This window comes from Budorcas taxicolor, chromosome 12 (assembly GCF_023091745.1).
Source record: "Budorcas taxicolor isolate Tak-1 chromosome 12, Takin1.1, whole genome shotgun sequence".
In the NCBI taxonomy this organism is placed as follows: Eukaryota; Metazoa; Chordata; class Mammalia; order Artiodactyla; family Bovidae; genus Budorcas; species Budorcas taxicolor.
The window spans coordinates 70,672,743-70,691,571 of record NC_068921.1 but is presented as its reverse complement, the minus strand read 5'-3'; the positions used below and the strand labels follow the sequence as shown (position 1 = coordinate 70,691,571).

The 18,829-nt window shown below is 42.4% G+C and overlaps 1 protein-coding gene across 1 annotated transcript in view; it reads right to left on the bottom strand.

Annotated features, from left to right (window-relative positions):
- LOC128057705 (ATP-binding cassette sub-family C member 4-like) overlaps positions 1-18,829 on the bottom strand; it is a 390,282-nt gene that overhangs the window by 85,116 nt on the left and 286,337 nt on the right. Inside the window, exons 12-13 of the mRNA XM_052650189.1 lie at positions 7,255-7,349; positions 6,945-7,031 (exon numbers count right to left, since the gene is read on the bottom strand). Of these exons, the coding sequence (XP_052506149.1) occupies positions 6,945-7,031; positions 7,255-7,349 (182 nt within the window). The remainder of the gene's footprint in view (positions 1-6,944; positions 7,032-7,254; positions 7,350-18,829) is intronic.

Below are 18,829 nucleotides of genomic sequence, written 5' to 3'. Positions count from 1 at the left end.
ACTAAACTGAAACAATATTTTATCACTATTCGGGAATGGAGGAAGAGGGATCCATGTCATTTAAAAATGTGTACATTCTTAGACAGCTTTCTAGGTGATTATTTATAATTAATGATGCAAATATTCAAAACAAAAAAAATTAATAGATTCTTGGTAACCTTTGCCAGAGTGCATTTGCTAGACATTTGTTCCCAAAGAATACTAGATAGAAAATGAATGCCAGAGTGGCATCTATCAGTCACTACAACATTCCTAGTTCCATCCAGGAAGCAAGTCTTTTCTCATTTGGAGTGAACACTTTCCAAATATGAAAGTAAAAGAACAGAATCCAAATGGCCCAAATCACAGTGGAAATCACCCAATGGCTCCGAGCACCCACCAGTTCTCTTAGACAAGACACCCCTCACTGCTGCTGATGCTAAGTCGCTTCAGTCGTGTCTGACTCTGTGCGACCCCATAGACGGCAGCCCACCAGGCTCCTCGTTCCTGGGATTCTCCAGGCAAGAACACTGGAGTGGATTGCCATTTCCTTCTCCAATGCATGGAAGTGCAAAGGGAAAGTAGTTGCTCAGTCGTGTCTGACTGTTAGCGACTCCATGGACCACAGCGTACCAGGCTGCTCCGTCCATGGGATTCTCCAGGCAAGGGTACTGGAGTGGGTTGCCATTGCCTTCTCCAGCACCCCTCACTATTCAACCTTAAATTGTTTCACAGTAAAAAAAAAAAAAACTACTCCTACATTTCAAATGTAGACCCCTAGGGACTCAGCCCCAGTGTCACCCCACAGGGTCCACAACTCCTCCAGGGAAGAAAGTGGTGAGCCTGGGGCCCCGGTGACCACAAGCAGGGCTCCAGGCAGGTACTCTGGGAGCCCAAGGCCCTTGCAGAGCAAATCTCAGGAACCTGGGCCAGAGCTGAGCCTGTGAATGAGTCAGATGGAGAGTCTGGAGGCAGCAGACTGCAGCTCAGTCCCTCTCAGGAGCCTGACGACATCAGACAAGTGACTAAACCTCAGTTTCTTCGTCTTAGAACATCAATGACAACTCATCCATGTGTTCTGAGAAATCAAACCACCAATCTGCATAGCAAATGTCAGCTTTCTTTTCCACTCCTCCCTAACCACAAGCAGTCGTGTGCTTTGGACGCAGGTCAGAAAACTCCTAAGGGGGCATTCTGGACATTGAGTCTGTGATTAGAAACAAGACCCTGGGATGTAAACACATACACCATCACTTCGCTAAGTCCAAAAGGATTCATTTTTACATTTTGACATGTGTTAGCTCAGCTTTCATACCAAAGTTTCTTGACTAACACATTTTCAAACTTAGAACTAAAAACTTGGAATTAAATCAGAATTGTTTCTCCTTAATTGATAATTACCTGCCAATAATCCCTAAATGTTAATCAAATCTGATGGGGTATTGTGCCCAAGGTGAACCAACCCAAAAGTTTTAAGATGTTTTCTTCCTAACATCCCATCACAGATGAGGTAATACAAATAATTACAAAGAAGAGATCAGTTAATGGCTTTGAATTTTTCCTAAATGATGCTTTTATCCAAATCACTAGAAAAATACACTATTTTCCAAGTTTTTAAATATTTCCAAGTCATGCCATAGAAATGACTGGGTCAGCAACAAGTTGTATATCAGTTATTCCAATATAAAGGCTGTGTTAATCCTATAATCCCACATATAATCCTATATAAGGGCTTCATTAAGAGGGAACACATCCCATGCTGAGGCGATACAAGTGAAACAAAGTCCCCACCTCCATTCATTCAATCAGCAGAGATTTACTGAGGAGCCAGGCACTGTCCTAAGTGCTAAGGATCCACCCACACGTCAAGATAAAAGATAATACTCTGCACCGTGTAGAGGACACACTGAACAAGTATAGAAAATGCGCTATTTGGCTGTGACCTGTGCTCTCAAGGAAAAATAAGGGCAGCTGCTTTCTGAGATGTGGAGACATGGGAGCCCTGAGACTAACTGGGGAAACATCCTGGAAGAAGGCACAGCAGGTGCAGGGTTCCTGGGACAGAACACACTGGACAGAGGCGCCTTCTTGCATTCATAGTTTATGGGTGGCAGGTGGTGGTGGTGATTTAGTGGCTAAGTCGTGTCTGACTCTTGCAACTCCATGGACTGTAGCCCGTCAGGCTCCTCTGTCCATGGGGTTTTCCAGGCAAGAATAATGGAGTGGGTTGCCATTTCCTTCTCCAGGGGATCTTCCCGGCCCAGGAATTGCACCCAGGTCTCCTACATTGCAGGCAGATTCTTTCCCAACTAAGCTACAATGGTGGCAGGGGGACTCGTTGCACCCATTGAGGGCGGGGGAAGACAGAGGGCACGGGCGCCCCCTGGAGGAGTAGGTGGGAATGTCAGGTCCCGTCTTCCACCTTCCTTCTATGTCCCGAGGCACTGATCCCTGGCTCTGGGACAGAGGGACCAGTATGTACAGACAGAAGGGGTGAAAAAGGACCCCACAGAGCCAGCACAGCTGGATACTGAGTAGGTGTGGGGACAAGCTGGAAAGGCTGATGGGGGAAGATGTCAAAGAAGCCTGTTTGAGGACCTGGAGCTGCTTCCTGAATGGGGCGCGGGGGTGGGGGCAGGGTGTCTGTGAAGGACTGGAGCAGGAGGGTGAGCTGTGTAGACAGGAGCGTGGGAGTCTGATCAGGACAGATCCCAAGATCTGATGACGCAGGAGGCAGGGGTCTAGTGATGTTGGGCTGAACCAGGATGGGATCCGTGGCTGGACACAGGTGAGACTGCATCGGTTCACATAAGGTGCCTTACTTCTGTAGCTGATAGAATCCACTATGTTCACAGCATAAAGCTGTAAATGTCATGAACCTCAATGACCATGGATATAAATTCATGACTAAAGGAAACTCTTAACAACAAGTAGAAGTGTGACTCATTCAATTTTAATACAAAACCCTCCCCATGGCCAAGCTTCCCCACGACCACCATATCTCACAGCATATTGTTCCATCTGATTCTCTAACTTGAGAACACTCCCCAGTTGCTGCTGAGTGGTTTCCTAAATTGCTTTCACACTCTCTGCTTTAACTTTCCCTAGAGAATGTGCTTCTGATTACAAACAACAGTCTTAAGCTTGCTTCTATCAAGTATATATCCAAAGCAGAACACTCAAAATATTTGAGAGGATTTTATAAATATCTCCAGTGTTTGAAAAAGAATTCAGGAAAACTTCTGCGATCAAAACCCCTGTACTTGGCACCAAAATGTCTTGCTATCCCTTCCCTGTGACACGGATGCAGTGACCAGCAGAATCTGCTCCTGCCGTGATGGGGAACTTGTGCAGATGCTCACAAGATAGGGTAACACACATTAGTGAACTCAGGGTGGGGTGCTGGGAACAAGGAGGCTGAACTACTCATGATGCCAGGAGGGTGGGGGTGGGGAATCTCTGTCACAGCACGAGCTCCTGTCACTGAACTCATGACAAGACACAAGGCACTTCTCTAAGGGAAAACTCATCAAGTCATGAATGGGAGAGGCTGGGAAAGGGGGGTCAGATCAGAGAGCTGGAGACAATGTCATGTATCATCTGCCCTGTTCTCTCTTGTTCTCAAGGATTCTGTGCTACTATTCAGGTTTGTATGTATGTTACAATATACCTAACAGGAAATTTACTGTTTCTGCTGTTTTAAGCATAAAACTCAGTGGCATTAAGTACATTCACATTGCTGTGCAATCATCACCACCATCCATCTCCACAACTCTTTTATCACCCCAACACCAAGCACGTTTTATACAAGGGCTGCTGCTAAGTCGCTTCAGTCGTGTCCAACTCTGTGTGACCCCATAGACGGGAGCCCACTAGGCTCCTCCGTCCCTGGGATTCTCCAGGCAAGAACACTGGAGTGGGTTGCCATGTCCTTCTCCAATGCATGAAAGTGAAAAGTGAAAGTGAAATCGCTCAGTCGTGCCCGACTCTTATACGAGGGCAGGTTCCACCAAAGTTTAACAACACCCACTTAGTGGATGTGGAATCCTAGCTCCTAGCCAGCTCCTAGTGTCTAGAGCCCAGACAGAGCTCCTCACAGGCCTCCCTCTCACATTTGCTGACTCTGCTGAAGTCTCTACTTTGCTATTCTGGACTTGCTGTAAATCAATCATGTCCCCTCAGATTCACATGTGGTCACCGGAGTCATCAGTACCTTAGAATTTGGTGTCATGGACTTTAAAGAAGTAATCATTACCCTTAATTATACTGAATCTAATCTAATCTGACTGGTGAGCTTAGATGAAGAGACTAAGATACAAGGACAAAAAGACAAGCATGTAAATCAATGAAGTTAGAACACACTCCCTCACCATGCACAAAAATAAACTCAAAATGGCTTAAATACTTAATCATAAGATGTGACGCCATAAAACTACCAGTAGAGATCGCAGGCAAAACATTCTGTGACATAGATTATACCAATGTTCCCTTAGGTCAGTCTCCTAAGGCTGCTGCTGCTGCAGCTAAGTCACTTCAGTCGTGTACGACTCTGTGCAACCCCACAGACCACAGCCCACCAGATTCCCCCATCCCTGGGATTCACCAGGCAAGAAAGCTGGAGTGGGTTGCCACTTCCTTCTCCAATGAATGAAAGTGAAAAGTGAAAGTGAAGTCGCTCAGTCATGTCCGACTCATAGTGACCCCAGGCACTTCAACCTACAAGGCTCCTCTGTCCATGGGATTTTCCAGGCAAGAGTACTGGAGTGGGTTGCCATTGCCTTCTCCAAGTCTCCTAAGGCAATAGACATATAAGCAAAAATATACAAATGGGGGCTTCGCTGGTGGCTCAGTGGCTAAGAATCCACCTGCCAGTGCAGGAGACATGGAATCCCTTCCTGTCCAGAAAGATCCCATATGTGCAAAGCACCTCAGCCCATGCACCACAACTACTGAGCCTGTGCTCTGGAGCCCAGGAACAGCAACTACTAAGCCCACATACCCTAGAGCCCAGGCTCTGCAATGAGAGAAGCCATCGCCATGAGAAGTGCACGTACCACAGCTAGAGAGTAGCCCCTGCCCGCTGCAACTAGAGAAAACCCCGACCATGTGAGGACACAGCGAGGGAATGTGGTCAGAAGCCAAGGAGAGAGGTCTCAGGAGGAACCAGACCACCCACACCTTGAACCTGTAGCCTCAAGAACTGTAACAAATTTAATTTCTATTCTTTGAGCACCCCCATCTGTGACAACATGCTATAGACTGAATGTTTTACTCCTCAAAAGTCATCTATTGAGACCTAATCCCAACTGTGTTGGTATTAGGAGGTGGGGCCATCGGGAGGGAGCAGGTCATGAGGGTGGAGCCTCCATGAAAGGGATTAGTGCCCTGATAAAAGGAACCCACATGGCTCCCTCACCTCTGCCACCACATGAGGCTGCAGGAATCGGACCCTCACCAGACTGAATCTTTCAGCACCCTGACTTGGACTTTCCCAGCCTTCAAAACCATGAGAAAAACTTCTGTTACTTCTAAGCCACCCAGTTCTGATTCCTGTGAGAGCAGCCTGGACAGACACAATCCTAGAAACTAACACAGGACCTGACAGAATTCCCAAAGGGCTTCTCTCTGCCGCACACCCCCACCTCCTCCAGGCGAGGACGTGCCTGCTAATCTCCTCACAGCCTTGCTTTCTCCTCCATCCACACCCGATTTTCTACTCTTGCTTCAGTACTTCCCGCCCAGCCCCGGGCACAGGGAGCTTTCCAACTTCAGTGAAAGCCTCCCGCTGACACTTCCACTTTACATTCAGCACTTACTATCCTGTATTAAAACACTCTAAACCCTGACTCTGCTGAGCTTTCCCCCAGGCATTGTCTTAACAAGCTCCACATAAAGACGGGTTCCTCAGAGGCAGAAATGAAAGCTGGGCATCCTAGACTCCCTTATTCTGCCCAGTGTGGGTCCTTCCCCTCTCCTGGTTCACTGTCCTCCCTGTAAACTAAGGTTTTATGCAGTAAAGCATTGATCTCAGGGCACACAGCAGGGTGTTTATAAGTGCAGCTGGAAGGCTCATTGACTTTAACAAAGTGAACAACAGCAAGCGACCTGACCATGAGGCAGATGTGAAGGCTGTTTTAGGGGAAAAAACAAGTTCACAAAGCTTTCAAAAAGGCCAGACTAGACTTCATAAAAGGCCTCAGTCGGCGTGTGTTAGGACACATTATACACAGAAAAGAATCAGAGTTGTTTTACTTTAGTCATTGTATAGCCTTCCAGGAGCCACTGACAAGTTCTACATTTTAGAAACAGGAATGAGAGTCAAGACTCAAGCCAGATTGTAGGTCTAAGTATTAATTCTAGTAAGCACCCATGAAATAACATGAAATGATTGAAATCATGCTCAGATGTGGAATACATGATTCTCAAATTCTAGACTTTATTAACTCTAGACTTAATAAAGACTTTATTTCCAAAGTGACAGAATAACAAGCATAAGCCAACAGGGTTGTTCCATGGAAGCCCTATGTCAGTACCGAAAACTTCGCTTCTAACGTGCCTTACGCAAATGATGGAGGGAAAAAACTGGCAGCCAAGTACCAGGTTATAGAGTCTCAGTCTCTGATTTAAAAACTTTACATCATCTTTCTTATTCCTGGGGTCTGGATCCACCTGGAGTATCTGGTAATCAACTGCAAGTAGCAGGAGGGAAACTGCCATCTATGTCACTCCCTAAAGCATGGACCCCACTGGCCCCCACACACTGGAAGCACCTGCTGTATTTTCCTGTCCTGACCTCATCAGGATGCAAGATTTCTCTATGATGGATCTTCTGGGGAGGGGAGGGAGGGACACCAGGGCAGAGGGAGCCGAGTCTCCTGGAGCATAAAGATGTTCTTGAGCTCTCTTCCCTCATCTCTACAAGGCTCTTGGAAAGAAGAAACGATAGAAAACAGGAGCAAACTCACTGTTCGAACAAGTGTCTGCTGACTCCTGCATCCACTGCGCTGAGCGGATCGTCCAGGAGGTAGATGTCTGAGTCCTGATACACGGCTCTAGAAAATGTAGAGAGACATCAGGAGAGGACATTTCACACTCCCTGGGTCTCATCTCTAAATCATGATGGTGTCCAACAACTTCATGTTCCTTCTACAAGCCCAGGGAAAGGGCCAAGACCCTGCTTCACACAGACCCACCCGGTGAGCGGGGTCTGCATGCTCACGTCCACTAGGAGCCGCGGAGGAGGAGGGGCAGGATGGCAACTGAAACCCCACTTACCTGGCAAGGCTGACCCGGGCTTTCTGTCCTTCACTCAGTGGGGTTCCTCTATCTCCTATCTCAGTTAGATCTCCTTCCTTCAAAAGCTGTAAATCCTATACAGATAGAAAAGGGGAAAAAGAGAAAGATATAAAATGTGGTCTACTACCATCTTACACTTTTAGCATTAGTTCCTCACACAAGTATTTGACTAACGTGCATACATGCTCAGCTGCTAAGTCATATTCAACTCTTTGTAACCCCATGGACTAGGGCTTGTCAGGCTCTTCTGTCCATGGGATTCTCCAGACAACAACATTGGAGGGGTTTGCTGTTTCCTCCTCCAGGAGATCTTCCTGACCCAGGATCAAATCACTGTCTCCTGTGTCTCCTGCACTGGCAGGTGGATTCTTTCCCACCAAGCTACCTGGGAAGCTAGAGCAGTGGGTATAAGTCAGGGTAACTAAACTGTGACCTTCAACATTAAATTAAAAAAAAAAAAAACCTCTCAGTGTCTTTTGTTTTCATTCTGTAGTTTTGCACAGCATATATGCTTTTGACCATTTAAACAGATATTTACTGAGGACCTACAGTATGACAGGCATTGTTTTGGGCACAGTGAACTCAGCTGTGAAGAAACAAAGCTCCTAGGGTTTCTTTCCCTAGGAAGATGGACAATATGGAAAATTAACCTGAGCACAAGTACTGAGGAAAGGAAGGAAAAGGAAGCTGGCTCAGGGGGATGGAGAGTGAAGGAGGGAAGTGAGTCTACACTGGGGTGTGAGGGCTCTGCTCAGAGAGGGGTGAGAAGATCTGGGTTGCGGCGGGGGGGGGGGGGGGGGGGTGCGGCGCTCAGGCAGAACTGGAGAGCCTGCTCCACACAGAGGGAGGAGTGAGCGCAGGCGCCATGGGGAGATGCCCAAGGGGTTCAGGACAAGGTGGCAGGAGAGCAGAGTGAGAATGAGGGGAGTGAGGGTGGAGACAGAGCAGGAGGAGCCTGGGGGCACTCCAGTAACAGGAGGAGGAGGACAGACCTGGTTTGAGGTTTTAAGGAATCCCTCCTGTGCTTTACAGAAAACAGACAGTAAGTGGGGAAGGGTGAGGGTGGATACAAGTGAGGAGGCTTCCAGAATAATCGAGGTGAGAGATGACGGTGGTCAGGACCAGAGTGAGAGCAGTGGGAATGGAGAGATGGGGTCACACTCCAGGCACATGTTGAAGGCGGAGTCCGAAAGACCAGCTGACAGGACAGGTGTGTCTGTAAGAGAAGAGGAGACTGTGGTGTTTGGGGTGAGGAAGGGGAAGGACAGGGTCTCCATTTACTGAGCTGGGGAAGATGGTGGATGCAGGTTTAGGGAACTTTGCTCATGGACAACATGAGACGACCTCCCAGTGGGGTCATGTTACATTTGTACATGCAGGTGTGAAGGTCTATGCTAGACACAGGTGTGAGAGCTGGTAGCCCAGGAGGTGAAGGCACAGGACTTGTTTTCATCAAGGAATAAGTGTCTCTTAAAAAGACATTTTGCTGATCTCTGCCTCAGCTTCCCACTTTCAGAAAAGGGATAATACCTGACCCAAGTCTTCACAGTAATACTTAAAGTAAGTGACAGATAAGGTCTGTACAAGAAATGCGAGCAGAAAGAGCAAGCTGAGCAGGAAAATCAAAAGGAAAGAAATGGTGTGCTCAAAGGACACCCAGCAGCTCAGCTGGATTAAGCAGATGCTTGTCTGTGAAAGCAGGAAAATCTCAAAACTAAGAAGGAAATAAAGTTGTAACTTGAGGATCTGGCAATCAATCAAAAGTTATATTTGAATATCATTTAAGAAGTTAATAGACAAATCAGCCTATTTTCCTCAGAGTACCATGGGGAAAAGAAAGAATAGATGATGAGAACATTCCCAAAAGGACAAGATAGAAATCAGGCTTAAGTAGTTGTTCACTCGTTTAGTTGTGTCTCTTTGTGATCCCAAGGAATGCAGCACTCCAGCCTTCCTTGTCCTTTACCATCTCGTGGAGCTTGTTCAAACTCACACCCACTGAGTCACGGATGCCATCCAACCATCTCATCCTTTGTCATCCCCTTGTCCTCCTGCATTCAATCTTTTTCAGCATCAGGGTCTTTCCTAATGAGTTGGTTCTTCCCATCAGGTGGTCAAAGCACTGGAGCTTCAGCATCAGTCCTTTCAATTAATATTCAGGGTTGATTTCCTTTACAATTGACTGGTTTGATCTCCTTGCAGTCCAAGGGACTCTCAAATGTCTTCTCCAACACCACAGTTCAAAAGCATCTGTTCTTCTGCACTCAGCTTTCTTTATGGTCCAACTCTCACATCCATACATGACTACTAGAAAAACCATAGCTTTGACTATATGGACCTTTGTTAGTAAAGTAATGGCTCTGCCTTTTAATATGCTATCTAGGTTTGTCATAGTTTTTCTCCCAAGGAGCAAACATTTTTAATTTCATGACTACAGTCACCATCTGCAGTGATGTTGGAGCCCAAGAAAATGAACTCTGTCACTGTTTCCATTGTTTCCCCATCTATTGCCATGAAGTGGTGGAACCAGATGCCATGATCTTAGTTTTTTGAATGTTGAGTTTTAAGCCAACTTTATTACTCTCCTCTTTCACCTTCATCAAGAGGCTCTTTAGTTCCCCTTCACTTTCTGTTATAAGGGTAGTGTCATCTGCATATCTGAGGTTATTGATATTTCTCCCGGCAATCTTTATTCCAGCTTGTGCTTCATCCAGTCTGGCATTTCACGTGGTGTACTCTGCATGTAAGTTAAATAAGCAGGGTGACAATATATAGCTTTGATGTACTCCTTTCCCAATTTGGAATCAGTCCGTTGTTCCATGTCCAAGTTCTAGCTGTTGCTTCTTGACCTCCATGCAGGTTTCGCAGGTGGCCGGTAAGGTGGTCTGGTATTCTCATCTCTTTTAGGAATTTTCCATCCTTTGTTGTGATCCACACAGTGAAAGGCTTTATCATATCAATGAAGCAAAAGTAGATGCTTTTCTGGAATCCTCTTGCTTTTTCTATGATCCAACAGATGTTGGGGATTTAATCTCTGGTTCCTCTGCCTTAGACTTAAGTTACATGGTATTATATTAGAAGTCTTATGTTGCCTATAATTGTCAATTGGCACATTCTGTCATAGACAGAGTTTGGAGTTTTTATCACTAAACCCCTCAGGCATCAACCTAGGATGCCCAGCAGTACCTTTCTGCAGATGAAGCCCTCACTTCCTGTCTCTAGTGCAGCAAATCTGGGGAGAAAGCAAGTAGCACATGGTGCCACCATGATAAACAAGTCCTTTATCTCCCTAAGTCTCATTTTCCTCTTCTATAGAATGTGCTGCAGAAACCAGAGTCACTGAACTCAAGGATGCTGTGAGAATGTAAAGTGTGTGAACACCTGCACAAATGAAAAAACGACATGAGTTGATTGTAACTTGCTGTTGGTGACTGATCCCTATTTTCTCACCAAGCCAACAGTAGGAGCTTTCAATGAAAAGCTTTCATTGAGCTTTCAATGAAAGCTCATTTATTTCGAATGAGCTTTGTGTTAAGTTCTCAGCCTCATGCACACACAGAATTATTTGACCTCTCTTTCACTGTTCACAGTCCTTGCAAACTGTTCTGCTTAGTTTTTCTGCTTTGATTTCATGTTGTTCAAATGGTTTTCTTCTTTAAAAAGCACCACATTGTAATACAGCAATCTTAACCATATTCTAGAAAAAGCACTCACAGCCTCTCTTTCCAGGACATGAGAAACTATCTCAGACTCTGGTAGTAACACTTCGAGTGTGTTGTTGACTCTGCAAATTATATATGAACAAGCCACCAAGGGGAAAAACATTTTGGAGGATTTGAAGTAAAAGCAAGTAAAGTTTCTTTCTCAGCTGCCATGTTCTGATTAGATCAAAGGGGAAAAGCCTGAGTTGGGCATATATTATAGTTTCTTCCGTTGACAGGAAAGTGTTCTTATTCATATTTGTTACCTCTAAGTTAAGTAAGTAAGTAAGTGCTAGTCAGTCGAGTCCAATTGTGTGATCCCATGGACTATAGCCTACCAGGCTCCTCTGTCCATGGAATTCTCCAGGCAAGAATACTGGAGTGGGTTGCCTCTTTCTTCTCCAGGGGATCTTTCCAACCCAGGGAGTGAACCCAGGTCTTCCTGCATTACAGACAGATTCTTTACTGTCTGAGCCACCAGGGAAGCCCCAAAATTTAACCAATTCTCACTGAAAAGCAGACATACACACTAGAGGCAAACTAGGAAATGGTGATGCTGGTTTGATGCCATCCGTCCAGAAGCACATCAAGGGCCCTTCAGCAATGGTGGGGACTTACAGTAGAAGCACCACGGAGCAGACTGCTGAAATGGTTAACGTGGGCTGGACTTGAGGCCCTGGCAGAGGAGGGCTGGACTCCAGAGTCAAACAGCAGGTGGCCCTACTTCCTTCACAGCTTTCCTTCCTTGTGGAATCGCCCCTCCTCTCATGGCCTGTCAGCATCCCGCCCATCTTTCCAGGCTCATCTTAAGCACACTCTCCCATGGAACCATCCTGGACCCATCTTTCTTCCTGCTGGGTTCTGTTTACATCTCTCATTTCTCGTGAAGGACCCGTCTTATTCTGTTCCATTATTTGTACACGTGCACACGCCTTCTCACAGCTCCTGGGGGGTAAGATCTGTGCACCAAGCTCTGTTCTGGAACCTGATGCTGATTATCTCTAATCCCCACAGCAAGCTTCACAGTAAGTGTTGGCCCCATTTCACAGATGAAGAAACTGAGAAACTCAGACCACATCACTGGTCTGAGAACAGTCAGCTTTTAAACAGAAGAGCTGGAATCTGAACCAGTTCATGTCAGTTCAGAGCCTTCTGCTTTTTCACATCATGCTGCCCAGTTGGTGACTGAAGGTACGTTTGAAATGACAATACTTAAGTAATTCAAGACTTGAAGGCCTCTACACTTAGACATGTAAGTGTCAATAAACTTACTATCCTATGTCCACGTAAGTGATCTATGTGGAAAAATATTAAACTAGAATTTATCAATTTGATAACTTTAAATATGTGTTCACTAAACATTTTCAAAAGCCTTGAAAATAACATGGAGACAAATGTTGCACACAATATTGCTTATATTATGGTAACAGAATATTATTATTGCTGATTTATATAATGTACTGTGTGTAGAGCACCTACAGAAATTCCAGCTCAAACAATGGAAGTTAATACTCAAATACCTTCTTTCTTACATGTCACATTTTATGGATGCAATTTTACCAGAAAATGACTGAGCTTATAATCAAAAACTAATTTATTTTCAAAATCATTCTAATACTTACAGAGTGCTTGTTATGTCCTTAGCAAGCAGGTGCTTTAAAATCACAACCACATTTCATCCCCAAAACAAGCAAATGAGGTTGATAATCTTATTATCTCCATTTTACAGATGAAGTAACAGGCTTGTAAGGATCAAACAGTCAAAACCACACACCTGATCAACAGAGAAACTGGGACTCAATTCCTGAACCTTCTGACTCCTAGACCATGGAGTTGATGTCATCAACCTGAATTGATACTGCCAGTATGATTACTTCATGTCTCTCTATTTTGTTACAGAAAAGTTTTCAGCTCAATGAACTTAAACGATTACTTCAATAAGATCTAGTATATTTTTTTCCTTTTTTTAAAAGTTTATTAATATTATTATAATTTTTTAATTTTTATTTTTACTTTATTTTACTTTACAATATTATATTGGTTTTGCCATACATTGACATGAATCCACCACGGGTGTACATGCGTTCCCAAACATGAACCCCCCTCCCACCTCCCTCCCCATAACATCTCTCTGGGTCATCCCCGTGCACCAGCCCCAAGCATGCTGTATCCTGCATCGGACATAGACTGGTGATTCGATTCTTACATGATAGTATACATGTTTCAATGCCATTCTCCCAAATCATCCCACCCTCTCCCTCTTCCTCTGAGTCCAAAAGTCCGCTATACACATCTGTGTTTTTTTTTGCTGTCTTGCATACAGGGTCATCATTGCCATCTTTCTAAATTCCATATATATGTGTTAGTATACTGTATTGGTGTTTTTCTTTCTGGCTTACTTCACTCTGTATAATCGGCTCCAGTTTCATCCATCTCAACAGAACTGATTCAAATGTATTCTTTTTAATGGCTGAGTAATACTTCATTGTGTATATGTACCACAGCTTTCTTATCCATTCATCTGCTGATGGACATCTAGGTTGTTTCCATGACCTGGCTATTATAAACAGTGCTGCGATGAACATTGGGGTACATATGTCTCTTTCAATTCTGGTTTCCTCAGTGTGAATGCCCAGCAGTGAGATTGCTGGGTCATAAGGCAGTTCTATTTCCAGTTTTTTAAGGAATCTCCACACTGTTCTCCATAGTGGCTGTACTAGTTTGCACTCCCACCAACAGTGTAGGAGGGTTCCCTTTTCTCCACACCCTCTCCAGCATTTATTGCTTGCAGATTTTTGGATTGCAGACGTTCTGACTGGTGTGAAGTGGTACCTCATTGTGGTTTTGATTTGCATTTCTCTGATAATGAGTGATGTTGAGCATCTTTTCATGTGTTTGTTAGCCATCCGTATGTCTTCTTTGGAGAAATGTCTATTTAGTTCTTTGGCCCCTTTTTGATTGGGTCGTTTATTTTTCTGGAATTGAGCTGCATAAGTTGCTTGTATATTTTTGAGATTAGTTGTTTGTCAGTTGCTTCATTTGCTATTATTTTCTTCCGTTCAGAAGGCTGTCTTTTCACCTTGCTGATATTTTCCTTTGTTGTGCAGAAGCTTTTAATTTTAATTAGATCCCATTTGTTTATTTTTGCTTTTATTTCCAGAATTCTGGGAGGTGGATCATAAAGGATCCTGCTGTGATTTATGTCGGAGAGTGTTTTGCCTATGTTCTCCTCTAGGAGCTTTATACTTTCTGGTCTTACATTTAGATCTTTAATCCATTTTGAGTTTATTTTTGTGTGCGGTGTTAGAAAGTGATCTAGTTTCGTTCTTTTACAAGTGGTTGACCAGTTTTCCCAGCACCACTTGTTAAAGAGATTGTCTTTACTCCATTGTATATTCTTGCCTCCTTTGTCAAAGATAAGGTGTCCATATGTGTGTGGATTTATCTCTGGGCTTTCTATTTTGTTCCATTGATCTGTATGTCTGTCTTTGTGCCAGTACCATACTGTTTTGATGACTGTGGCTTTGTAGTAGAGCCTGAAGTCAGGCAAGTTGATTTCTCCAGTTCCATTCTTCTTTCTCAAGATTGCTTTGGCTAGTTGAGGTTTTTTGTATTTCCATACAAATCTTGAAATTATTTGTTCTAGTTCTGTGAAAAATATGGCTGGTAGCTTGATAGGGATTGCATTGAATTTGTAAATTGCTTTGGGTAGTATACTCATTTTCACTATATTGATTCTTCCGATCCATGAACATGGTATATTTCTCCATCTATTAGTGTCCTCTTTGATTTCTTTCATCAGTGTTTTATAGTTTTCTATATATAGGTCTTTAGTTTCTTTAGGTAGGTATATTCCTAAGTATTTTATTCTTTTCGTTGCAATGGTGAATGGAATTGTTTCCTTAATTTCTTTTTCTACTTTCTCATGATTAGTGTATAGGAATGCAAGGGATTTCTGTGTATTGATTTTATATCCTGCAACTTTACTATATTCATTGATGAGCTCTAGTAATTTTCTGGTGGAGTCATTAGGGTTTTCTATGTAGAGGATCATGTCATCTGCAAACAGTGAGAGTTTACTTCTTCTTTTCCAATTTGTATTCCTTTTATTTCTTTTTCTGCTCTGATTGCTGTGGCCAAAACTTCCAGAACTATGTTGAATAGTAGTGGTGAAAGTGGGCATCCTTGTCATTATTATTTTTACTTTACAATATTGTATTGGTTTTGCCACAGATTAACATGAATCCGCCACAGGTGTACACATGTTCCCAATCCCAAAACCCCCTCCCACCTCCCCCCCGCACACCATCCATCTAGTATAATACCTCTCGTTGTTTTTAACATATGTTATATAAAAAATGTTGCCTTTAAAAAGATGGTATTTTTCTAAGAATTTGTCCATTTCTTCCACGTTGTCCATTTTATTGGCATACAACTGCTGTAGTATGTAGTATGTAGTAGTCTCTTATGATCCTTTGTATTTCTGTGTTGTCTGTTGTGATCTCTCCATTTTCATTTCTAATTTTATTGATTTGATTTTTCTCTCTTTGCTTCTTGATGAGTCTGGCTAGTGGTTTGTCAATTTTATTTATCCTTTCAAAGAACCAGCTTTTGGCTTTGTTGATTTTTGCTATGGTCTCTTTTGTTTCTTTTGCATTTATTTCTGCCCTAATTTTTAAGATTTCTTTCCTTCTACTACCTCTGGGGTTCTCCAATTCTTCCTTTTCTAGTTGCTTTAGTTGTAGAGTTAGGTTATTTATTTGACTTTTTTCTTGTTTCTTGAGGTATGCCTGTATTGCTATGAACTTTCCTCTTAGCACTGCTTTTATAGTGTCCCACAGGTTTTGGGTTGTTGTGTTTTCATTTTCATTCGTTTCTATGCATATTTTGATTTCTTTTTTGATTTCTTCTGTGATTTGTTGGTTATTCAGAAGTGTGTTGTTCAACCTCCATATGTTGGAATTTTTAGTAGTTTTTCTCCTGTAATTGAGATCTAATCTTAATGCATTATGGTAAGAAAAGATGCTTGGAATGATTTCTATTTTTTTGAATTTATCAAGTTTAGATTTATGGCCCAGGATGTGATCTATCCTGGAGAAGTTTCCATGAGCACTTGAAAAAAAGGTGAAATTCATTGTTTTGGGGTGAAATGTCCTATAGATATCAATTAGGTCTAACTGATCTAATGCATCATTTAAAGTTTGCATTTCTTTGTTAATTTTCTGTTTAGTTGATCTGTCCATAGGTGTGAGTGGGGTATTAAAGTCTCCCACTATTATTGTGTTATTGTTGATTTCCCCTTTCATACTTGTTAGCATTTGTCTTACATATTGCAGTGCTCCTATGTTGGGTGCATATATATTTATAATTGTTATATCTTCTTGGATTGATCCTTTGATCATTATGTAGTGGCCTTCTTTGTCTCTTTTCACAGCCTTTGTTTTAAAGTCTATTTTATCGGATATGAGTATTGCCACTCCTGCTTTCTTTTGGTCTCTATTTGCGTGGTATATCTTTTTCCAGCCCTTCACTTTCAGTCTGTATGTGTCCCTTGTTTTGAGGTGGGTCTCTTGTAAGCAGCATATAGAGGGGTCTTGTTTTTGTATCCATTCGGCCAGTCTTTGCCTTTTGGTTGGGGCGTTCAACCCATTTACGTTTAAGGTAATTATTGATAAGTATGATCGCGTTATCATTTACTTTATTGTTTTGGGTTCAGGTTTATACACCCTTTTCGTGTTTCCTGTCTAGAGAATATCCTTTAGAATTTGTTGGAGAGCTGGTTTGGTGGTGCTGAATTCTCTCAGGTTTTGCTTGTCTGTAAAGCTTTTGATTTCTCCTTCGTATTTGAATGAGATCCTTGCTGGGTACAGTAATCTGGGATGTAGGTTATTGTCTTTCATCACTTTAAGTATGTCTTGCCATTCCCTCCTGGCCTGAAGAGTTTCTATTGAAAGATCAGCTGTTATCCTTATGGGAATCCCCTTGTGTGTTATTTGTTGTTTTTCCCTTGCTGCTTTTAATATTTGTTCTCAAAATTTTCCAAAACTGAACCAGGAAGAAATAGAAAATCTTAACAGACCCATCACAAGCACAGAAATTGAAACTGTAATCAGAAATCTTCCAGCAAACAAAAGCCCAGGTCCAGACGGCTTCACAGCTGAATTCTACCAAAAATTTCAAGAACAGCTAACACCTATCCTACTCAAACTCTTCCAGAAAATTGCAGAGGAAGGTAAACTTCCAAACTCATTCTATGAGGCCACCATCACCCTAATACCAAAACCTGACAAAGATGTCACAAAAAAAGAAAACTACAGGCCAATATCACTGATGAACATAGATGCAAAAATCCTGAACAAAATTCTAGCAATCAGAATCCAACAACACATTAAAAAGATCATACACCATGACCAAGTGGGCTTTATCCCAGGGATGCAAGGATTCTTCAATATCCGCAAATCAATCAATGTAATTCACCACATTAACAAATTGAAAAATAAAAACCATATGATTATCTCAATAGATGCAGAGAAGGCCTTTGACAAAATTCAACATCCATTTATGGTAAAAACTCTCCAGAAAGCAGGAATAGAAGGAACATACCTCAACATAATAAAAGCTATATATGAGAAACCCACAGCAAACATTATCCTCAATGGTGAAAAATTGAAAGCATTTCCCCTAAAGTCAGGAACAAGACAAGGGTGTCCACTTTCACCGCTACTATTCAACATAGTTCTGGAAGTTTTGGCCACAGCAATCAGAGCAGAAAAAGAAATAAAAGGAATACAAATTGGAAAAGAAGAAGTAAAACTCTCACTGTTTGCAGATGACATGATCCTCTACATGGAAAACCCTAAAGACTCCACCAGAAAATTACTAGAGCTCATCAATGAATATAGTAAAGTTGCAGGATATAAAATCAACACACAGAAATCCCTTGCATTCCTATGCACCAATAATGAGAAAGTAGAAAAAGAAATTAAGGAAACAATTCCATTCACCATTGCAACGAAAAGAATAAAATACTTAGGAATATACCTACCTAAAGAAACTAAAGACCTATATATAGAAAACTATAAAACACTGATGAAAGAAATCAAAGAGGACACTAATAGATGGAGAAATATACCATGTTCATGGATCGGAAGAATCAATATAGTGAAAATGAGTATACTACCCAAAGCAATTTACAAATTCAATGCAATCCCTATCAAGCTACCAGCCATATTTTTCACAGAACTAGAACAAATAATTTCAAGATTTGTATGGAAATACAAAAAACCTCAACTAGCCAAAGCAATCTTGAGAAAGAAGAATGGAACTGGAGAAATCAACTTGCCTGACTTCAGGCTCTACTACAAAGCCACAGTCATCAAAACAGTATGGTACTGGCACAAAGACAGACATACAGATCAATGGAACAAAATAGAAAGCCCAGAGATAAATCCACACACATATGGACACCTTATCTTTGACAAAGGAGGCAAGAATATACAATGGAGTAAAGACAATCTCTTTAACAAGTGGTGCTGGGAAAACTGGTCAACCACTTGTAAAAGAACGAAACTAGATCACTTTCTAACACCGCACACAAAAATAAACTCAAAATGGATTAAAGATCTAAATGTAAGACCAGAAAGTATAAAGCTCCTAGAGGAGAACATAGGCAAAACACTCTCCGACATAAATCACAGCAGGATCCTCTATGATCCACCTCCCAGAATTCTGGAAATAAAAGCAAAAATAAACAAATGGGATCTAATTAAAATTAAAAGCTTCTGCACAACAAAGGAAAATATCAGCAAGGTGAAAAGACAGCCTTCTGAACGGGAGAAAATAATAGCAAATGA